The 25,005-nt window shown below is 35.6% G+C and overlaps 2 protein-coding genes across 2 annotated transcripts; both read left to right on the top strand.

Moving 5' to 3' along the window:
* Positions 1-18,968: 18,968 nt before the first annotated feature.
* Positions 18,969-19,964, top strand: LOC114265954 (uncharacterized). The gene has a single exon (XM_082923180.1). It carries the CDS (start codon positions 18,969-18,971, stop codon positions 19,962-19,964), a length of 996 nt encoding a protein of 331 aa, XP_082779306.1.
* A 75-nt stretch (positions 19,965-20,039) lies between these two features.
* LOC145823675 (uncharacterized) lies at positions 20,040-22,652 on the top strand. Its single transcript, XM_082923179.1, has 3 exons — positions 20,040-21,277; positions 21,393-21,546; positions 21,948-22,652. Exons 1-3 carry the CDS (start codon positions 20,040-20,042, stop codon positions 22,650-22,652), a joined length of 2,097 nt encoding a protein of 698 aa, XP_082779305.1.
* The last annotated feature ends 2,353 nt before the right edge of the window (positions 22,653-25,005 follow it).

Here is a 25,005-nt window from a genome sequence, read left to right as displayed (position 1 = left end):
ATCCATCCACAATATCAATAAATAACAACAATGATAAAGTAATTATCTTCAATTAAATCCAATTGAGTTTACAAAAGAGAAACATATACGGTATACATTCATATGCCAGGCCCTGAATCTATAGCATATGTTGCGAACAAAAGAAAAAGAATGGAAGTTACACAAATAAAAAATGCCTTAAGGGCTTACAACTTTCCAGGACGACACTTGATTACAACAAAAGTGGACTTGAGTCTAATACAGTTTAAACCATTGGCTTGTACAAAAAAAAATATAATAGACAAAAGAAGCTCTCGCTCCAAGTCCTCCCAAGCTATTGCCTTCGTAGAGGCATATCATCAGCACTTGAAATGCTTTTCCCATATAGGATGAACCAAAGCCTAGTAAAGATAATCCAGCATAGTATATGAATTTTAACAAAGCTATAAGGTGAATGCATATGCAATGCTCGTGCCAAAACATTTTACGTCTCTTTCCAAAACCATATAATGCCAAATTAATATCATGGTTCATAAATCATTTTCTTTACAATAAAAAATAGGACAGTGAATCACACTCTTGGAATTTCAAAACAATACAACATTTTCCGGAAATTTCGTCCGGAGGAAACTGTAAATTGGGACTCATGTAAACGTAGGCTATACAAGCACTACTATTACCATTTTATGGAAATTTCGTTCACAGGATCGGCACCCATGTATACGCACGATTTTCGGGACTTTCATCCTGGATACACAAGCCAACTTATTTGATGTAACAACAATTGCTTCCCAGATTCACTCATATTCTCAAAATAGTAACATTTCCAATGTATAAGTGTGAGATAATGCTTAATGCAAGTGAATAAGAAAATAGTTTCAATTCTTCTAATTCACATGCAATTTCTACAACAATCATATATATTCTCCACCGATAGCGCAAAACAGATATTTCTAAATAGATAATTTATATTCCATAAAGATAAACTTTTCAAATTTTAAGAGATAAGTGATAATACATGTCCAACTCTACCATCCTCATCAATATCAAACCAATTTCATAATTTCAACATCAATTTCATAATTTCAACATCAATTTCATAATTTATACGAAATCAATATTTGAGGCATTTAGGGTGAAATTCTTATTCTTTTCAAAATCAACCCTAAGTATCAAAAATCAACAATTTTTACCCAACTCAACATTATTTCCAACATCAAAATCATTTCCAAGAATCTATTTGAAAAACTCCTATTTTGCTTTTCAACCAAAACCCTAGATTTGTTCCAAAAATTCTCAAAATCACAATATTGTTTAGAAATCACAAATAACTAAGTTAAAACTTATAGAAAGTGCGAAGAATTCCTACTTCAAGATTTAGAATATGAGAGAGAGAGAGAGAGAGAGAGTGGAAAGCCCAAAGACACCGAAAATCACCTTTGCTCTTATTAGAACGAAGCTCTCGTCGAGCTCTATCTTTTTAACAAAGGCACACAGGTGAAAAGATCAACAGATCTATGTATATTCAAGGGAAATAGATGAGTTTTAGAGAAAGAGGGAAAGCTATTAGGGTTTTAAAATGTTTAGAGTGAGAGAGGTGAACAGTGACTCAAAATGGGCTGTTTACGAACTGATATACACATAATTCGCTCGAGCGCAAGATGTGTCACTCGAGCGACCAGACACAATAAGTTTTACTGCTCGAGCGTTGAATACAAACTCCCAGTGGTTTTACAGACAGAGGTTGTCGTTCGAATGCAAGAAACTTCGCTCGAGCGAATAATACAAACTCCCAATATTTTTGTAGACCTATAAAAGTACTGGAGGTTCACAAAGACTGCTTGAGTGCAAGAAGTGACGTTCGAGCGAAAAAACAAAAATCTGGGCAACAAAAGTTTGAAAAACAAACTATTAACCTATTCCAAATGCAATCAATACATCCTAAAAGCCAAACTCAAAGAGATATAAGGGTAAACAAGACATGGATAACTATATAAGACAATGAAATCTAGATCCAAAACATCAAATGGGTCGGGTTTAAACTAGAATCGCTATAATTTACGTGAATTTCGTGTTAGCTTACGTCTTTTTGTGAAATAGCTTACGTAAGTTGTGAAAACTTACACATTTTTGTAAAATCAAAGTTTTCTCTAATGATTTACTCGTATTTGTGTTCACTTATCCATTTTTGTATAATCATTTATGTGAGTTATGAAAACTTATGCATTTTTGTGAAATCAAAGTTTTCTTCAATGACTTACCCGTATTTATGTTCACTTATGCATTTTTATAAAATCACTTACATGATTTATGAAAACTTAGACATTTTTGTATTGTTCTAAATTTTTAGGAACAAACTTACACGAATTTTGTGTTAATTTACACATTTTTGTGAAATCACTTACCTGAATTGTGAAAATTTGCGCATTTTTATGAAATCGAAGTTTTCTCCAATGATTTACTCGTATTTGTTTTCACTTATACATTTTTTTAAAATCACTGACGTAAGTTGTGCAAACTTACGCATTTTTTTTATTATTCTAAATTTTTTGGAACAAACTTACAAGAATTTTGTGTTAACTTATGCATTTTTGTGAAATCACTTGCATGAATAGTAAAAAGTTACGCATTTTTGTAAAATCAAAATTTTCTCTAACGACTTACTCGTATTTATGTTTACTTATGTATTTTTGTAAAATCACATACGTGAGTTGTGAAAATTTATGCATTTTTGTGAAATTAAGATTTTCTCCAATGACTTACTCGTATTTGTGTTCATTTACGCATTTTGATCAAATCACTTACGTGATTTGTAAAAACTTATGTATTTTTGTGTTGTTCCAAATTTTTGAGAATAAACTTAAACGAATTTTGTGTCAACTTATATATTTTTGTAAAATCACTTACGTGAGTTGTAAAAACTTACGCATTTTTATGAAATCAAAATTTTCTTCAATGACTTATTCGTATTTTTGTTCACTTATGCAATTTTGTTAAATCATTTATACGAGTTGTGAAAAGTTACGCATTTTTGTGTTGTTCTAAATTTTTGGGAACAAACTTATGTAAATTTTGTGTTAACTTACGTATTTTTGTGAAATTACTTACGTAAATTGTGAAAATTTACGCATTTTTGTGAAATCAAAGTTTTCTCTAACGACTTATTCATATTTGTGTTCACTTACGCATTATTGTGAAACCTTATACATTTATGTAAAATCAAAGTTTTCTTCAATGATTTATTCGTATTTGTATTCATTTACACATTTTTGTGAAATTACTTATATGATTTGTGAAAATTTATGTATTTTTGTGTTGTCCTAAATTTTTGAGAACAAACTTATGCAAATTTTATGTTAACTTACACATTTTTGTGAAATCAATATTTGTTTTCCAATAACTTACTTGTATTTGTGTTCACTTACATATTTTTGTGAAATTACTTAAGTGATTTGTGAAAACTCACTTATTTTTGTGTTGTTTTAAATTTTTATAAACAAAAGTACCTGAATTTTGTGTCAACTTATGCATTTTTGTGAAATTAGTTACACGAGTTGTGAAAACTTATGCATTTTTGTGAAATCAAAATTTTCTCCAACGACTTAATTGTATTTGTGTTCACTTACTCATTTTTGTGAAATCACTAACGTAATTTGTGAAAATTTATGCACTTTTGTGTTATTCTAAATTTTTAAAAACAAACTTAAGCAAATTTGTGTTAACTTACGCAGTTTTGTAAAAATACTTACGTGTATGCAATATAATCTATTATTTTAATAGTGTTTATCTGTAAGTTGACCTACTTAGCAGGTAACAATGTATAACTTCTAACACAAATTTGTATAACTACTAACACAAACTTATATAACCTAAACAAAAAAAAAAAATTGTATAAGAAAATATGTATTATGCAAGGCATACCTAAGAATCCTCCACACGTTTGACACTTGTTCACTTCTCTCTTAGAGACAACACAAAAGTAGTGAGTCTTAAGAGTATTTTAACCAATAAAAAATGGGAAAATTATAATTCAGTAGAGCAGTAAAAAAACAATTACACTATAGATAAAATGTTTTTTTGTACAACTCTAACATATAATAAAGACTTGCACTATGCACACAGGAAATTTGCACCCCATGAAAATACCCGCACAAAAAAAAAAATAAAATAAAATAAAATAAAATAAAAAAAATAAATTACTATCCCACTTATTTGTAATTTCTCTATAAAAAATTAATTTGAACACCACATAAATTTACTCTACAATCATAATACAATTTCCCAACCGCATATATCTCCTCAATGAATAATATTATACAAACATAATATTTATAATAAATTTCATATAGAATAACACTAGCTTTTATGATTATTTTATTTTAAATCATAATATTTATTATAATTTATAATTATAATATTATCATTATCAAATTATTTTAGATATGTTTTAAATATAATTTTCATTTATTTATTTATTATAATCATTTATAGTCCTCAATTTGACCCGATCCCACACGCTTTGAACATTCATTAGAACAAGAATTACTGATTCTCCTACATTTGTCATTGCATTCATATTGATTTCGCGGAAGATCTCTATGTTGCAGTTGGACCAAGACAGGTATTTCATCAGGTTATAGGTTATGTTTAATTGGAGAATTTAATGATTGAAACAGAAAGAGAAAAAGAAATACAAATTCACTTTTTGTTTGATTGCAATGGAAAATACAGAGAAAGGAAGATAAAAGAGTAAATGAAAGGAGTAAAGTAAACAAGACCTAAATAGATGGGACAGAGATAGAAAGGATGAGAAAGGTAGAGATTGAAGTGAGAGGAATGGGAGGAGGAGGGTGGAAACCGGTGTTGTATGGCAAGGGTAAGCACTCGCAGAGCCATGATGGAGGCCGAGCTGGTATTCATACAATCTTTGTTGACAATATTCCCACATCCTTGAGCTCGAAGGGGCTTAATGATCTGTTCATGAAGTTTGGAATTGTTCGAGATGTATTCATTCCAAATAAGTGAAGGAAATCTACGCGGTCCAGGTTTGGTTTTGTCAAGTACGATTGTCCTGTAGCTGCTGAAGTGGCAATCCAAAAAGCTAATGGGCTGTGGTGTGATGATAAAGCCTTGAGAGTTAAGAGAGCAGAGTTTGAAAAGAAAGCATCAGGTGGCAGAGGACGTCAAGATAGGCAACCAAGGAATGGATCTGGAAGAGAGGAGAGAGGATCTCGGTGGCAAAGGGGCCAAAAAGTTCAAACAAACATAGGCTATCGATTATATGCAGAAGCAGTGCAGCTGGGAGCCAGCAAGGAAAGTGTGGGTCCCTCGGTGGTAGCCCATGAGGCAGGTAATGGATGGCTATATGATAGCCTTATTGTTAAGTTGAAAAGCTATTACTCATTTTCAAACTTCCAAAAAGCAGTCATGGAAAAAGGAACAGCAGAAATTCTGGTTAGGAGGGGGGGAGGAAGAATGGCAGTGGTGTCATTTAAATCATCTGATGATATGAAGGAAGATGCATCAATATTAAAGGATTGCTTGCATGAATGGTGCGAATCAGTTTCAGAGTGAAAGAAGTTCAGGCACATAGAGCAAGAACGTGGAGTTTGGTTGAGCTGTTATGGAGTTCCACTTAATTATGGAGTTCAGACACCTTTAACAAGATTGGGAGATTGTGGGGTGAGGTAATCAGGTTAGATGAGGAGACAACCAACCAGTTATCTTTCAAATGTGGCAGAATTAAAATTGTTACCTCTTGTATGGGGTATATTAATTCAGTTGTTCAGGTGAGGTGTTCTGGCAAAAATTATCCAGTTAGAGTATGTGAGGAACAAGTTAGGGTATCTAAAGTTATTACAGAAGCTTGTAAGTGCTCTCTTCATGAAAGATGTAGCTCAAACAATATGGAGAACATGTATGGCAGCAATGGTGAGCAAGTAGCAGAGGAGGTGGCTGAGGTGGAAGGAGAGTTGCAATTTGCAGTGGCAGATATTGGTGAGCAGACCGTCCAGAAGAGGAATGGCATGGCAGCTTTGCAGAGAGATGTTGGGGCGCATGGTATACAACGGTCAGGTGAGTAGGAGGTGGACGATTCATCTCAGTTGATAGTGGGAGAAACAATCATTCCAAGTATGGGGAATTTAAAAGTGGCAGAAGCATGCAACAGTGGAAAAGATACTATTATTGCAACGGTAAACAAGAGGGGGAGTAATGAGAGGGAGGGAGAGGATGAGGAAATTGTGACTCCTGGGTTTATGAAAAGTATAAGTGGATCTGGACTTGAGAGGCCTGGAATTCGAATTCAAGTATTGTTAGAGAAGGCCCAAAACAATAAGGTTGTGTCCAGGCCCAACCCAGAAGTTGTGAGTGTGGGTTTGACGGATATAGACCAGAATGTGGATCGAAGAGTGATGAAATCTCAACATTGCAAGCTAGTGGGGAAGGAGAAAGCTCTTGTGCCCAGGTTGAAGGGAGAGAGTGGTAAGTTAGCTCGGAAAGAGGAAAAGGGAGGTCGAATTGGCGGACCATCTGCTATAGGAGTGTGGCATAAAGGACCTGCATTCAGAGTTGCTGCGGCTATTTTATCTCGGTCAAGTTCGGCTTGTGTGGCAGAGAAGGGTGATGACCAAGTCCTTCAGGAAGCACGGAAGACAATGGAGGTGGGTAAATCTTTGGGCATCAGTTTTAAAGGGAAGGAAAAGGAAGCAGTTCACAGAATTATGGAGCTAGAAAAAAATGATGCGGAGAGGGCAGCTCAAAGGGATGAAACTGTCTTAGTTTAGACGGTTTTCATGGGTGATTTAGGTGTTTCCTTTGAGGTTTCAAATGAAGTTGCTGTCTTGGAATATTAGGGGGTTTGGAAGGCCGGAAAAGAGAAGAAGAATCAGGTCTCTACTTAAAGAGAGAAAAATTGATTTTGCCTTTTTTCAAGAGACTAAGAAAGAAGGTATGTTAGATGATTTGGTTCGGTCGATTTGGCATGTTGATGAATTGGAATATATGTTTGTTGATGCAGATGGTTCGGCTGGTGGGCTGTTGTGCGTGTGGAAGCCTTCAGTGTTCTCATTATCTCAGTGTTGTGGTTCAAGAAGGTTCCTCTTACTGTCAGGTACATTACTTCCAGATTTTAGGTGTGTTTTGGTTAATGTCTATGCGCCAAATGATGCAGTAAGTAGGAGGCAAGTGTGAAAAGTTCTTACTAGTCTCAATCTAGGATTTCCAGAACCTTGGTGTGTGGGAGGGGATTTTAATGAAATTAGAAATATAGGGGACAGAAAAGGGTGTTTAAGAAGGGATAGAGGGATGGTAGAGTTTAACGAGTTTATTGAAGGGTTAGCCTTGTATGATCTCCCAATGCATGGCAGGCAATTCTCTTGGAGTAATTCAGAAGATGGGGGTAGTTGGAGTAGAATTGACAGAGTTCTTCTAGTGCCTGAGTGGTTGAGTAGGTTTAATTTTAAGCTGTGGGGCCTTCCAAGGGGTGTGTCTGACCATTGTCCCTTGGTATTGATGGAGGATGAAAGGGATTGGGGGCCAAAGCCATTTAGGTTCTTAAATGCTTGGTCGTTACACCCTAAATTTCTAGATGTGGTCAAGCAAGTGTGGGAGGCTTCAAATGTCTCTGTGTGGGCGGGGTTTGTCATTGCTACAAAACTTAGATATCTCAAGATGGAATTGAAAAAGTGGAATGATGAAGTGTTTGGCAATGTTTCCTACTCTCTCAAAAAAGCAGAGGTGGAGCTTCATGAGCTTGATCTGGTGGCTGAGGCTAGAGACTTGTCAGAGGCTGAGATTGTCAGGCGAAGGGAGGTCAAAAAGGAGGTGTGGCCTCTTAGGAAGAGGGACGAGTGGCTTTGGCTTCAGAAGTCTAGACTAGACTAGAGCTTCAAGGGGGATAATAATACAAGGTATTTTCATATCATTGCATCATCTAGACAGAATCGAAATTTGTTGAATTCAATTACAGTGGAAGGGGTACTCTTTGAGGATCCCATTTTGGTGAAGCAGAAGGTGTTAAAGCATTTTAAAGGCTTGTTCTCTGAAAATTGGAGGAATAGGCCAAAGTTGATGGGTCAATTTAAATCTATTGGTCAAGATCAAGTGGCTGGAATTTTGGAAGCAGATTTTTCTAAAGAAGAGGTGTGGAGTGCTATTAGGAGTTGTGATGGGAATAAGTCTCCCGGTCCTGATGGGTTTAATCTGATGTTCTTTCAGAAGTGTTGGGATTGTTTGAAGTCTGATGTCCTTCAATTTTTCAAAGAATTTTATGAAAATGGGAAATTGGGGGCTGGTGTGAATAATTCTTTTATCACTTTGATCCCAAAAATTGAATGCCCTACTAGTTTATCAGATTTTAGACCGATTAGTCTCATTGGGTCTCTGTACAAGATTGTAGCTAAGGTTTTGTCTAATAGAATCAAGAAGGTGATGCCAAAGGTGGTTGGAGAGGTTCAATCAGCGTTTTTGGGAGGTAGAAACATTTTCGATGGTGTACTCATTGCAAATGAGATTGTTGATTGGTGGAAGGGGAGTCGGAGAAAAGGGTTGATTCTCAAGCTTGATTTTCAGAAGGCATGTGACTCTATCAGTTGGGAGTGTCTCGTATCTATGATGGAAAATTTTGGGTTCGGGGCTAGGTGGAGAGGGTGGATCAAGGAGTGTTTAACATCGGCCAGAGTGTCTGTGTTAGTGAATGGCTCCCCTACGGCTGAGTTCATTCCTGAAAAAGGCCTTAGGCAAGGTGACCCGTTGTCTCCATTCCTTTTCAATTTGGGTAGCTGAAGGTCTGAATATGCTAATGGATCAAGCCAGATCTTTGGGGTTGGGTAAGGGAGCTGTAGTGGACAAAGATGAAGTGGTGGTTTCACATCTCCAATTTGCAGATGATACAATAATTTTCTGTGAAGCCAATATGGCGGAGGTCATGGTAATTAAACGAATTTTGAGGTGTTTTGAACTGGTTTTAGGGTTGAAGATTAATTTTCATAAGAGTTCCCTTTGTGGAATTGGTGTGTCTGATGAAAAGGTGAAGGAGTTTGCCTTTAGACTTAACTGTGCAAGCCAAAAGCTTCTGATTATGTATCTTGGTCTGCCTTTGGGGGCTAGTCCCAGGTTAAAAAAAACATGGAAACCAGTCATCGAAAAATGCAGAGTTAGATTAGCTTCTTGGAGGAGGCGATTCCTATCTTTTGGTGGGAGGTTGGTACTTATAAAATCTGTGTTATCTAGTCTGCCTACCTATTATTTATCTATTTTCAAGATCCCTGTATCTATGGCTAAGGTTATAGAAAGGATTCAAGCAAAGTTTCTCTGGGGAGGGTCTGATTTGAAGAGAAAAGTTCACCTGGTCAGTTGGCTGGAAGCAACCAAAAGTAAAGAGAATGGGGGTTTGGGTATTAGACGAGTCAAGATGGTTAATGAGTGCTTGTTGACTAAATGGTGGTGGAGGTTTAGGGCTGAATCAAACACTTTGTGGAAAAGAGTTTTGTGTAGCAGGTATAGGTCAGTGGGTGGAAATTGGTTGCCTAGTACTTCTTTCTCTGGCTCTTATTCAAAAATCTGGAATGGTATTATTAATATAGGTCAATCTAACCCACAGCTTTTGAGTGTTTTCCTGGACAATAGTCGGGTGGTGGTGGGAAATGGGAATAGAATTCAGTTTTGGACTGATTACTGGATGGGGGCTTGCTGTGTTAAGAATGAGTTTCCTAGGCTGTATAGTCTCTCAACTGAAAAGGAGGTGTCTCTGAGAGTAGTGTTACAGAGGAATGAAGCCTCACCTAGGTGGATTTCTAGGTTTAGAAGAAGGTTATTGGGTTGGAAAGATGATGAGCTTAGAAGGTTGAGTACCTTTTTGGATCAGAATTTGGTTGGCCTCTCGGATAGGGAGGATGGTCTTGGGTGGTTGGCATCTCCATCTGCTGAGTTTTCTGTCTCATCTCTGTATTCTTTGGTTGTGCCTTCATCTTGACTAGTGGTAACAAAGTTAATATGGAATAATTTTTCTCCCCCAAAGGTTCAATTTCTAGTTTGGCTAGCATGGAAGGGGAGACTAAAAACAGCTGGTTTTCTACAGAGGATTGGTGTGTTGGAGCCAGAAGCCTCAGCTATGTGTGTGTTTTGTCATGAACGGCTTGAATCTATATTTCATCTCCTTATATGGTGCCCGTTTGCTTGGAGAATTTGGTGTGATCTGATGCAGTGGTGGGGATTGACTTGGGTAATTCCACAAACAGTGGAAGGGATTCTTAATTGGTGGAGGGGCTTCAAGTGGAGAAATAATCTGAATATGATCTGGCGAATTATACCATTTGCGGTTTTGTGGTCGTTATGGAAATTTTATGGAAATTCAGGAATGAGAAAGTTTTCTGTGAAAGTCAAATGCACTTCGAGGAGTTGTGTGAATTAATCAAGACAAGGATTGCATTGTGGGCCAAATTTTACACTCAGGATTGCTGTTACTCAGTGCAGCAGATTATCTGCAACATTCAGGAGATTCGGCTTGGAAATGGTTAGTATATGGTGGAGGGGCTGGTTTTAGGTTCTGTGCTGGCTTGGAGTGAGAGGATGTTTGGCATAAGCTGCAGTTGTGTGAAATGTGCTCTGCTGGTGGTCACTAATCTGGATCAAATATGCTGGCTGGTATCAGAGGTTCAATCCTTGCTTGATGATCTGGTTGGTTTGATGGTCTGCTCTGTATGCTGCCGGCCTGCTCTGTTTAGAAGGTCTGCTAGCTGTTTTCACTAGCTGAGCTGGACCTGATATGTTGATTAGCTGTGTTTAAATGGTGCCCTGAAGCTAGTGTGTGTTGCAGCTGCAATTTTGTGACTTGTTGGTGCCTTTTAGGACTGTTAAGAGAGCCTTGTCTGTTTGTTCACTTTCTGATGCCTCGAAGCAAGGGTGTGTGGCAGCTGCAGTTTTGCGCAATGAGCTCTGCTGGTGGTCTTATTGGTGAAGTATGAATAAAGGAAGTCTGCTATTATGCTGTGTGTAGCCAGGTTTCAATCAAGAAAGTTTGCTGCTGGTATGTTGCTTCTATGATGCTGTTGGTCTGGCTGTGTCAGGATTCCCAAATGGATGAAGTGTATCAGGATCCCCTAATACTGCTCTGTCCTTTGCTTTTTCTTTTTTCTATTCTCTTTTGTTTCCTCTATTGGTTTCTCACCAATTTAGGGTCTTGTGCTTTTTGCTCTTCTCTCTTTGTTGATGTAAGTTTTGTATGTTATACTTTCTTCATCAATAAAGTTGTCTTTTGTTGATCAAAAAAAAAAAAAAAAAAAACAGAGAAAGAAAATAAAAGAAAAATGCAATATCATTTTTTGTTTTTTGAGTTTAGGTTCTTTTCTTTATTCATTTCCTAACTCAATTAAACATAGTTTGAAATTTGAATCTTATCAATTCTTTCTCACTTTCTTTCTACTTCACTTTTTCTTTCATTTCCTTAATCAAATTCTTCAACCAAATACACCCATATTGTTCTTGTAACTAGATCTTCAAGATTCACCACTATGAAAATAACAATTAGAAGTAATTTCATAAGGAATACATATCATATAATTTACTAAGTACATGAATGACAATAGGATAAATTACAATAAATCATATTAAAACTCATTTGCACTTTATTCTCTTGAACTTCAAAATGCAAAGCTTTACCTCAGGTCGAACTATTATCTTGTTACTCTTAAAACTTTCGTAAGGTTCTATTAAAGATTTAAATAGAATCAAATAGAATCATGCTAGGTGTAAAGCATATAACACTAATTGATTTCTTAGGATAATAATACTCTTATCCAATAATCTCATTTGCACTTTGTCTTTTTTATTTTAGTGACAAAATGTAAACAAAATCACCGGATAAGAGTATTATTATCTTAAAATTTTAAAAAATGTGTCATGTACTTTACATATAATTTAATTTATGTACATCCTTAATAAAATTATAACAAAAAAGAATTAACTGTGATAAGATAATGCTATGAAGTGATTAACGATTGATTTTTAAAATTCAAGCGGACAAAATGCAAAAAGAATCATAGTTCAAAGAAATTTATTATAATTTATCCATGATAATAAATTGCAAATTGCGCTATGCACATGAATGGTAATAAAATACAAATTACAAATGGTAGTCAATTTTAATAATTTTATTTTGGAGTAAAATTGTAATAAAATCTTTTAAAAAATGGGGTGCCCAACCAAATAATTAGATTGCATTTAGAAGTCAGGGAGACTTAAATGCTAAGTAGCATTAACACTTCTATAAAAGAGATGTGTTGTATGGACACTCCTATTGAACGACGATAGCTGCTTAGAAATATGTCTGACACTTCTTTAACATATCTTAATTTAAAATTTTAAATCCGTAATATCAGACATTTTATTGATACTTCGTGGACACTCCTTAAATTCTCCTAACACAACTTATGTCATAAATCTCTTTTTCATAACAATGTCATACATTATTTGAATTGCAACTTGTGTACTAATATGTTTTAAAGCATTACAAGATGAATATGTGATATGTATTTCATTTTTTAAAATACAATTCTACATAAATGATATATTGATGTTTAAGTTATGTGATATGACTTTATAATTTTAAATTAGTGTTATGTTACTCTCTTCTTTTTTCTCTCTTTCTTTTTTTTTTTTTTCGTCATTACCATTGAATAAATTATTCATATATATATATATATATATTACATATAGTAAGTGTATACAAATATATAATTTTTAATATGTTGCATGTGTATTGTGTCCTATTTTCTTTTTTCTTTCTTATTTTTTATTTTTTATTTTCAAATAATCATGTCAACATATTCATATCTTGTTCGTGTTCCATTGCGTGTCCATATATGTGCTATGTTTTTTTTTTTTTTTTTTTGATCGGCAAAACAAAGAAGCTTCATTGATGTAAAATATAATACAAAGTACAAGACAAAATACATCAATAAAGAAAGGCAGGTGCAAAAGCATCACAATGGACTGAATCATCCCAACTAGGTTGGCACAAAAAAGCCTATTCTATCATTTGTTAGCACCCCAGAGTTGGTGAGCAACCAACTGAAGAAACAGAAAGGAAAACAAAAAACAGCATAGCATAGTGCAGATTCAACCCCCCCAAACAAATGCTGCTGCATAACCAGATCATTCACAATGTCACATAGAGAGTGTTAGGTTTTATTCTTGGCAACCTGTAGACGTCCCCGAACGCCCCGGGAAGGAACGAGTCCCCCATTCCGTTCGATATTGGGCTCACTACAGTTCAGGACTCTAAAATTGTCACGGTTCTAAATTTGAACCAAAGAGTCCAAATCCGGCAAATCGTTTTGAAAAAAAAGATTTTGAAAGAAGTGCGAAACATGGACTGCTTTGCCAGATACAGAGTTGCCACCTAAATATTTTATTTTGGGGAAATTTAGGAAACCCTGACTCGTTTGCCTAAGGCCACGTGTCCGTCATCACCAAAGTTGCCTCGGCTTGGGAACTTGGGTACGATTGGGGAAGGTCACTTCGTGAGCACCCCCGCTCGCCCGATCAAAGATCGGCCTCTACTAACCATGATATCTATTTTTGAAAACATTATGCGTTCTTATTCCGGTTATTAGCCTAGATTTTACTATGTGATGCGCACAACATACAAGTATAGACTGGATCGCCTGAATTGGAACAAAACATTTCATGTTTGTTTGTTTGAAAATGGTTTGATGGTGCTACTCGCAAGTAGGCTAAGACGTAGATTTGCCACCCTCAGGTGGGCTTAGAAAACATGATTTTGCCACTATCTAGTGGGCTTAAAAACACACATATGATGAATTGTTCCAATCCAAATAATCCAACCTTCACCCACAAGCATTCAGGCAGTTATATCACATAAGCAATTAGCCTCATGGTAAGCATGCTATTCAAGGTAGACACTCACACGCATGCAAGGATGCTAAAGTATAAAACTTACCGAGTACTCCAAGCCAAAACAGAAACTAATTAGAAATCCATACATGATCCTAACTATACAGGAATGCCTAATGCAACACATGCAAAAATGCGACTATAGCAGGCTCGGCTATTCTAAACATGGCATATTAAATGCTACAGCTAACACGTATTCAGCTTGGAATTAAAAATACGATGCAGTTAGTATGATGCGCCGAGCCCGGTACATGCAAGACAGATGAATGAATGCAAACATGCTATCATACTGTATGCTAATTGAAACATGCCCTAATCTAACCATCATAAGCGGGTAAATAAAAGGGAGAAAGACGTGGGGTTAGAAGACATACATCACACACACGCACACTTATTGCAACATTGCCCTCGCGCAGAGGGTCCGAATAAATAATACACAGTCTCGAATAAATAATACAGTCCAAATAATTACAAAATCCTAATTAATTAACGAATTAAACTAGGTAAGCTGTAAACTAGCATGCAAGCTAGGGACTGCCTCGACGCTGCTTCGGATGATGAATGATGCATGTCCGGGTTGCTTTGTGCGGAAATCCACTGCGATGCCCCAATTAGCCTCTGTTTGCCATTTTTCTTGGAATGCGTGCCAAGCTCCGGAAGGCTGCTGACTCTTGATTTGGTGTAACAGAGAGCAAGAAAGGGGCATGGCAAAGTATTTTCACATATGTATGCATGACTACCCTTCAGGGAGTGTAGTCCTCGGTCCTCGTGCCACCAATCACGCATATCGATGCATGATGGCCGAGGAGTCAAATTGCACAACTCAATATGAAATGAATGCACATATAAACACAACAAAACCCAAACTCCATCATGGATAATCCAGAGTGTCGGTGACTGGGAATTGAGACACGTTCCGTCACTCGAAGTACGAAACGTCCCTCGTTTCCCGTGCTCGGGCTAACCCCTATCCCAAGCACAATCACTACAACAAAAAGCATTTTTTGCGATGTTTTTTAGCAACAAAATTGAATTTGGTTGCCAATTGTATTTTTTTGGCGACAATATACGTGTTGGTCGCCAAAAAATACACCATTAGCAACAAATATCTCAATTCGTCGCGAAAAATGGTTGGCGCCAATTTAATTTTTCGCGCGGGAGCACTAAAAAAGTTTTGGTGACGAAACTGTTTGTCGCCAATTTGCAACTTTTTGGCGACAGCATTAAACTAGTCGCTGAAAAGGTGAGTGATATTTATGGCAACAAAATGATTTTCGTCGCCAATAAATTTATTGTCAAAACGACGTCGTTTTGAATCTGTCTTTTTTTTTTTCTTTTTTTTTAAATGACTTTTAAGTGAATAAACAAAAGTGACCTAAAAGGAGACTTCTTCATCTTCTCATTTCAGAACCTGAAGTGGCACAAACAGAAGCGGCACAAACAGGTATGTTTTCTCTCCCTCTTCTTCGTCTCTCTTTCCCTCTCCCTCTCATTCTCCCTCTCCCTCTCACTCTCACTCTCACTCTCACTCACTCACATTGTGAGAGTTTCGGACTGATATTGTGAGTTTCGGACTGATATTGTGATTTTCGGGATTGATATATTCTAATTTTTGGACTGATTTTGAAACTAATTTTCGGGACTGGTATGTTCGGAATTTTTGGACTGATTTTTGTAAGAAACAAAATCTAGAGCTTTTTCAAGAGATGCAAGGATGGTTTATATAAGACTTTATAGAGAATTTATGGTGTCTGTCTCTGTTCTTGTGATTGATTTTGGAGCTGTGATAATCTCTGTTCTTGTGATTGATTTTGGAGCTGTGAGAATTTTGGTGTCTGTCTCTGTCTCTGTTCTTTTTTATTTTTTATTTTTTTTTATTTCTTGGTGATGTATTATATAGCATTAGAAGGCAAAAAGGTAAATGGATGTTACCAAGAAAACAGAGATCAAACTTAAGCTCGTTTGTTTAAGTGAGAGTTATTTTTTATTTTCTGTATTTTCTATAGTTTTTTATGAAGGAAAACAAAAGTTAACAAAAAAATATATTTTTTATAGTCAATGAAAAATAATTTGTTTGGGTGAAAAATATTTTTCATTGTTAAAAAGTGAAAAAATATTGTTTGGATTAATATTTACCACCGCTGTCAGTGTGTCGATAAGGCCCATCGAATGTGAGCACACAGCATGACATGGCATTAAGAAGCATATGTTAATGGGATATTCAAGAGCATTGGCTGAGATCATCTTTGCCATTGGTTTAGATGGAGTATGCAAAATATGACTCTTGTTTTGTTTTGTTGGGTATGTGAATGAACCAGGGAACTTGCATTTTTTTTTGTATTTTTATTCAAGTGGTGTGTCATAAGGGTGGACCACAGTTTTGTGTTGAATATTCTTACAAGTTACAACTATTCATTGCCCAAAAAATTATAGATATTTTGTGTATCGGTGACCCTTTTAATAATTTCATCATATAACATTCATTTCATGTCCACTCTCCTTTAATTTCATGTACAGTGCGATTTTAATTTAAACTTTGATTTACAATTCAAATGTTATAGGTTATTGGCTAATGCGAAGAGATAAAAAAGCTGCAATCATTCGTTGGGGGCAATTACTACATCAAGTAAGCTTTGACTATATTTTAGGGCATTTTAAATTTATTTATCAAGTTAGTCATTTTAGTTTCTACACCTATGATCTTGAAACTATATAACCTTATTAAATTTAATAAGTCTAGTTGTCAAAAAAATGGGACTAGATACGTCATTTAGCAACTTGACTATTTTAGTTGATTTTTTAATTTTTTTTATGAAATGAAAAAGAATTATGTTTTGGATGATTTGTGGATTTTTTTTTTTTTTGTAGGTGAATAGATAATTGTAAAAGAAAAAGTTGTTGATTAATGTATAGGACATGACATTTTGTTTTATTAACTATTTTTTTCTATTGACTATTTACCCAAAATATAAGTCCCAAACAGGCCTAAAAAGAAAAGAGAAATAATCAGTTATCTTTTTGTAAAGTCTCTGGGTGAGTGTGTGACAACAAAGCTAAAATCACACACTTTGATAAAATGAAGTCCATGAACAATCCCATAAGGTAATAAAGAGAATCTTAATTGCAACTTTGTTCAAAGTTCCTGATTGAGATATGGATCACAAGGATACTGTGTAGGACCTCTCTATATTTCAAACCAGTAATATAGATACCTAGTCAATATATATTTGGATCCAATTCTTTTAGGATAAATTGCACTTTGCCCCTTTATTTTTAGTCATTTTTTTATTCTTTTTATTTTGATCATTCATGTTTCAAGTTTTTTTTTCTAATTTACTCCTAAAACTAACTTTTGTTCAAAATTAGATAGAAAATGCATGTTTCCTGCCACATCATATAAAATGAGGGTTGTTTGTGGGACTACTGGGTGATAATTTGATTATCTGCTAATCTGTATCTGTTGGGTGATAATCTGATTTTTTGTTAATCTGGTTCTCTGCTGCTGTGTGGCTAGTCTGTATCTGTTGGGTGATAACCTGATGCTAATCTGCTAATCTGATGTGTGTCTGTTGCTGTTTTTGGCCTATGCTAGCACTGGTTCCATGCCTCTTTTTGTTTTGTTTGTATTTGGATTAGGTTGCATGCCTCTATTTTGGTTTGTAGTTGCTGTATTGCTTGCATCATCCCTCTCTTTTTGTTGATGTTTTCTTCCTTTCTGTAAGGTTATCCATCATCAATAAAGGGTTATTTGTTGTTGATCAAAAAAATAAAAAATAAAAGGGCAAACTGTAAATTACCCTTCAGTTTATATGTGGTTCATGCCACATTATGGGACTGTTTTGTATGGTTTATATGAGTTGTTTATAGTTATTTATTATTTTTAGAATCAATTTAAACTGTTTTGTATAGTTTCTGTTTATAGTTTATTAGGTAAGAATAGTTTAAGAGCAATGCTACGTCTATTTAAAGTCTTGCTAACAATATTACTAAAAACATATATGTTCAAATATCATTGGATGATTAATATCATTAATTTTTTAACAACCAATCACATTTGGCCTATTATATTTTTGGTAAGATTTTTAGTAAGTTTGTAGTATAGGTAGAATTATTCATAGTTTAAATAAGTTGAAACAAAAATTGATTATCTCAAAGTTTAGGAAAGCTGTTTTGACTTTTGTTTTTATTTTTAGTATGCAATAAATTGCCCCAAACACTATATATATTTTAACTAAACACTGTATATTTAAATTTTAATACAAAATTCAAAGTGCACAGTGAGACCTATCAGATGTGTAAGTCTCACCCTACTATGTTTGTGGTGATGCTGTAAAAAGGTATCCTTTTGTTGCACCAAATGATAATAACCTCACATTAAAGGCCATTAATTGGTGCATTAGCAAAAGTCTTAGGTTATTAAAGCACCAGAATGCAAAGTTTGAGATGAAAAATTTAATATTCTTAATACATTTTTGTAGTTAAGTATGATTTTTAGTTTAAAGTAAGGAAATTTAAACTCTAACATTAAGAATGGTTTTGTTTAGTTTCACTTTAAATAATTTTATTTTAAATACTTTTTAAAACAAAAGCAATAGAAAATTGAAAAACATCCATCAAGGCCAATAGGATGTTGGAAGATCACCATATAATTTGACTTATAGTTTCTTATACTATACAATGTGATCATGGGTACATGCAGCATCTTTAAATTAAATGTTAAATTAAAAAAATGTATTACAATAATTATAAAAACTTCAACTTTCATTAAACAAATAATTAAAATACATATACATACTCATCATAGAGAAGTACACACAGGAACATAATTTGAATTTCATGATTCTACCCTTGTAGGCCCTATTTGTGAGCTGTTTTGTTCTTTAATTTCACCATATTGGTTCAAGGTTTGGCTTTTTTGAGAGAAAATATTATTTTTTTATTGTTTCTCAATGTTTACCTAATGTTTTGAGCATTCATGATATGACAAACACTTATATGACTCAAGGAACTATTTGACATGTAATTCTCTAATTCAAAGGAATTTCACATAACCATGGCTTTGTAGGTGACCAAATATGGACAAGAGTTGGATGTTACTTAGGGATAGGATGAGTTCCCAGTATCGAGATGGGGTGAAGGCTTTTGTTCAATTTGCAATGATGAATGTAGAGCCAAATGATAAGATTCGTTGCCCATGTATGGACTGTTTGAATTGTGAACGACATACTTGTAAAATTGTGGAGTATCATTTAGTTGTGAAAGGGATGTCTCCTTCTTATAAGACTTGGGTGCATCACGGGGAATCTGTTCCCATGAATCAATCTCATGCATTGAATAATGACAACCACAATGACTTTGGAAGTGTTGGGGATAGAATGGAAGCAGAGACAGGCGAAGATCAAGATGAAATCCTAAATTTGTTAGAAGATGTTTACATGGGGACTACCATAAATGATGATGAAAATGAAGAGGATGAGGAGGAAGGTGACAATGACAATGACAATGACGATGATGTGGCTAACAATGTTGAAAAAGAGGGCATGCCCAACTTTAACAAATTGTTGAATGATGCTCAAAGAGAGTTGTACCCTGGGTGCCGTAAGTTTTCTCTTTTATCATTTGTTGTTAAGATGCTTCAAGTGAAGGTGTTGAACAAGTGGAGCAATAAGTCTTTCAACATGTTGTTGGGGATATTAAAGGACCTTCTACCGGTAAGTGATCAAGTGATTCCATGGACCCTTTATGAAGCCAAAAAATTCTTACGTGCCTTAGGCTTAGGATATGTGTCGATTCATGCATGCAAGTATGATTGTGCACTTTTCTGGAAAGAGAATGCAAATTTAGAGAATTGTCCAATTTGTCAAGAGTCTAGATACAAGTCGAATTATGGAAAAGGTAAAAAAGTTCCTCACAAGACCTTAAGATACTTCCCGTTGACATCAAGGTTGCAGAGATTATATATGTCGAGAAAAACAGCAATAGATATGAGATGGCATAAAGAGAAACGAGTAGATGATGGGATATTGAGACACTCGGCTGATGGTGAGGCATGGAAGGATTTTGATAGGTAACATCCTTTGTTTTCCCAAGAGAGTCGAAATGTGAGGTTAGGGTTGGCCACTGATGGTTTCAATCCTTTTGGAAACATGAGCAACTCGTACAGTATGTGGCCTGTGATTGTTATGCCTTACAACTTGCCTCCTTGGAAATGTATGAAACAAGCATTTAGTATGCTGTCATTGCTTATCCCTGGACCACAAGCACCAGGGAGAGATATCGATGTTTACATGCGACCATTAATTGATGAGTTGAAGGAGTTGTGGGAAGATGGTGTGCTTACTTATGATGCCTCAACTGAATTAAGTTTTCAAATGTATGCAGCTGTTATGTGGACAATTAATGACTTTCCTGCATATGGAAACTTGTCGGGATGGAGTACGAAAGGGTATTTGGCTTGTCCCACCTGTAACAAAAATGCTTCCTCACAACGGTTGAGAGGTAAGATAGGGTACACAGGCGCTCGTCGTTACCTGCCTGATGACCACCCTTGGCGAAGGAGTCGACTTTATAATGGTAAGACTGAGTTCCTGTCAAGACCTTTAGAGTTATCAGGGGAACAAATCTTAGAACAATTGGATTCAGGGACATTCAAACCATTTGGAAAGCATCCAACCAATAAGAAAAGAAAAAGGGAAAATCCAGTATTGAATTGGACAAAAAAAAGCATCTTCTTTGAGTTGCCATATTGGAAAACACTTAAACTCCGACACAACTTCAATGTTATGCACATAGAGAAGAATATATGTGATAGTTTGCTTGGAACATTACTGAGTATAGATGGGAAGAACAAAGACACAGAAAAAGCACGCATGAATTTGGAAGATATGAAAATAAGGAAGGAGTTGCACTTAAAAAGGCGTGCCGATGGATCTTTTGAAAAGCCCCCAGCATTGTACACTTTGTCCTCAGATGAAAGATATGGTTTTTGTGAGTTTTTAAAGTCAATTAAGTATCCTGATGGTTATGCAGCAAACATCTCAAGGTGTGTGAACACAAAAGGTGATAAGTTAACAGGCCTAAAAAGTCATGATTGTCATGTCCTCATACAGCGACTTCTTCCCATTGGAATGTGTGGATATCTTCACAATGATATTTGTGTCGCATTATTTGAGTTGGGAAATTTCTTCCAAGAGCTTTGCTCGAAGACATTGAAGATGAAGAATTTGGAAATATTAGAAGATCGCATAATATTCATACTATGCAAGTTAGAAAAAATTTTCCCACCAGCGTTTTTTGATGTGATGGTCCATTTGGCGATTCATTTGCCGCGTGAAGCCATTCTTGGTGGACCTGTGCAATATCGGTGGATGTACCCCATTGAAAGGTACGTACTAACTTATTAAAACACTAGAATACTTAAATTGTAGCACAACCTGCATATGTATTTATAAAAATGTGAGTGTGTGTGTAATAAGATTATTCTATTGTTTCTTTCATAGGCTGCTTGGAACTTTAAAAGGATATGTTGCAAATCGAGCTCGTCCAGAAGGTTCGATCACAGAAGCTTATGTTGTCAAGGAGTGTCTCACATTTTGCTCAATGTATGTGGGTGGGATTGAAACTGTATTTAATCGAGAGGAACGGAATGTCGATGTTAGTGTGCATGAGTCAGGGTTAGAGGTCTTCATGCAAAATGTTCATCTTTTTGGGCTAATAACAAGGGTTTCTAACGTGTCTCAAAAAGAACGTGAAATGGCTCATTGGTTTGTCTTGAATAATAGCCTCGAGCTTGACCATTATCTAGAGTACGTTCTTAATATTGTTTTTTTTGTAGAATTATGTTTTCAATATAATATGTTACTTATGAATCATATGTTTGTAAGTAGGCAACACAAGAATCTTTTAGAAAATGAAGGTGTACGTGACATCACAAATAGATAGAAAAAGGAATTCCCCAAGTGGTTCAAAGAACATGTAAGATATAATCCCAAACTTTATTCAGCTACACTTATATGAATACTAACATAATGATTGAAATTGATGTCGTTATGTAGATGAACCAATTACGAGCTCAAGGATTACCAGAAGCAACTGATGATTTGTGGTCATTAGCAAATGGTCCTAGTGTGAATGTTAACTTGTATTCAGCTTGCATTTCCAATGGTGTTCGATTTCATAGTAAGGATCGTGATAGTAGTCATAAATGCCAAAATAGTGGGTTAGTTGTGGAAGGGGAGCATGAGAGACAAACAATTAACTTTTATGGGTACTTGAATAGAGTGTGGGAGATGCATTACATACTTGGACATCGAGTTGTTTTATTCCAATGCGAATGGTTCAATACCGGTAGCAATAGAACATTACATACTGATACACATTGCACAAGTATTGATGTTAGAAGTCGATGGTATAAAGATGATCCATTTGTCTTACCAAGTCATGTGAAACAAGTTTTCTACGTTGATGATACAAAGTTAGGCGGACATTGGAAAGTCGTAGAAAGACTACAACATCGAGGAATATGGGATGTACCAGAACAAGATGGCTTTGAACCTGAAAATGTATTGCAACAAAATGAAACAATTGATGCTGTCCCAGTGAGCGTTGAACACCCCGTGACAATCTCACTTCATATGAATGACATTGATCCTCAAATTATCCCAAGTGAGGTGGTTTTACAATCAGTTAATCGAGCACACAACGATGGTGTTGATGAGGAAGAGGGGTGCGATAATGAAGATGATTACTACGAGCATTGACTATCCGAGAAGATGAGCTACATAATCATTTTGATTGTAATATAGATTTTGACATAGAACTTTAATTGTTGTGTGATTGTAATATGTTTTGATGACACTGTTGTTTAAGTGCCTTTGAGTTTGAGTACAATGACAATTCTACATGAATTTTTTATTTATTTTTTTTTATTTATTTTTTATTTTTTTGTATATATGTGTTTGTGTGTGTCCCTATCTGTCTCTCTTTGTCTAATTTATTTTTTTTGTTTCTTATGTTATGTTATTGTTTAGTTATTACTTATGTTCTGACATTGATTCTATTATATAGCCATTGATATTAATGTAATTGCTTATTTTACATATGCTTCACACATGTAATTGTTGAGTTGTTGTGTTAGATGGCAGGCCCTGGTAAAGTTCGACATGCAGCATCATCCAAAGTTCCTCTACCTTCCCAACAAGCTGCAGCTAGAATTGCTGCCCCTACTCAGCATGCACCACCTATTTTAACCCCATCTATTCAGAGTGTACCATCTACAAATGCTCTAAGTATCCAGCCTACACCACCGACAAATGCAACTACTACCCAGGTTGCACCATCTACAAATGCAACTACAACCCAGGCTGCACCATCTACAAATGTAGTTACTACTCAGGTTGCACCATCTACAAATGCAACTACTACCCATGATGTGCCATCTACCACTAGTTTGCGTACTCGTTCTAGACAAGTCAGCGGTCAGACTCAAGAGAAGAGCATAGCACGTCTCATAGCTAACAATGGTGGTAAAAGACTTCCTGTTTGGATCCCTGCAGATGCGAAGGTGCCAGTAGGACCTTATGCCACTCCATTTGCAAATGAACTTGGCTTACAGATAAGGATGGCTGCACCAATCATTGGAATAAAAAAGTGGGACAAGATTGATGAGATTCATAAAGCCCCAATCATTCAAGCAGTTCGGGTACATGTATTTGCTACTTTTCAGATAATTAGATTATCACCATTACTTGCATTTTGATATTAATAAAAGCATTCATTATATTTGTAGGATAAATTTGAGATTGTTGATTATGATGAGGATGAAGAGGTTCGGAAAGGAGTCAATAAAAAGTGTAAAACTCTTTACAGAAGTTGGTGTAACAAGATGAAGACTCATTACTCGAAGTTGGTAGACGCTAGTGTTGACCCTTATAGTAAACCATACAAAGGGGTCGATTCTGAGGCTTGGGTATACATGATCGATCATGTATGGCTTGATGACGATTATCAGGTAAAATTTCCTAATTTGAAGAATCATGTTGTAATTTCAATTTAATTTTACTAATCAATTTATTTTGCAGAACTTGGCTAAAAAAGCAAGGGATAGTCGAGCGAGGTTACCATATAATCATACAATGGGCTCCAAGTCATTTCAAGCTGCAATGTATAAACAGGTGATGCATTTATTATATCTAACATAATGATTGAAATTAATTATGTATGCTTACTTTTAAATGGAATTAGGGTACCGAGAAGACTGACTTTGTAGACTTCTACAAAGATTCCCATTGGAGCAAGAGAAAGTCGGATTGGGTAGCCCCGATATGTGGTCAATTACATGTAAGTATGCCAATTAATAGAGTTACATATTTATGTAAATGATGGTATTTGTTGAAGTTGTTTACAAATTGATAGGAAGCTTTGAAAAAGCGACATGAAGAGTCTTTAGAGCCTGGGGCAATACCTTTAACTCAGGAGCAGCTGTCAATTGAGATTCTTGGAAAGAAATCGGGATACTTAAAATGCTTTGGAGTTGGTCCAAAACCATCATCATCCAGATCTTCTGTTACTGCACAAGCACATACTGAGGTGGTTTCGAGCCTACAAAAAGAACTAGAGTCATTGAAGAATTTGTCCGAGATCCAGCAAGAACAAATTGCAGCCCAGAACCTGGTAGCACAAGAGCTAGCTAAAATGATTGAAATGCAAAACAAAAGATTTGAAGAGATTGAGAAGTTTATGAGGATGACCAAGGATCAGGCAGGCATGCAAAAATAATTATTCATCAGAGGAATCTTATTGACAAACACTTTTGTAAGTATATTTTTCATAATTTATTTTTCAAATCATCACAAGCATTTCATTTAATATGTCTGGTTGTGTTGAACAAACAGGACCTCGATTGGATCTCTGGTTAGAAAATTAGAAGAAAACTTGTAAAACACAAAACTTAAAAAGCCCGTTAGGGGGCTGAAATTGCAACATTACCACCGAAACCACCGAAACTTGGCACGGACAGCTGGTTAAGGCCCAAATAGACTTGTAGGAACAAACGGGACCTCGATTGGATCTTCGGTTAGAAAATTAGAAGGAAAATTGTAAAATACAAGACTT

The sequence above is a fragment of the Camellia sinensis genome, chromosome 4 (genome assembly GCF_055761805.1).
Source record: "Camellia sinensis isolate YWXY chromosome 4, ASM5576180v1, whole genome shotgun sequence".
NCBI lineage: Eukaryota > Viridiplantae > Streptophyta > Magnoliopsida > Ericales > Theaceae > Camellia > Camellia sinensis.
This window is presented reverse-complemented; position numbering and strand designations above follow the sequence as displayed.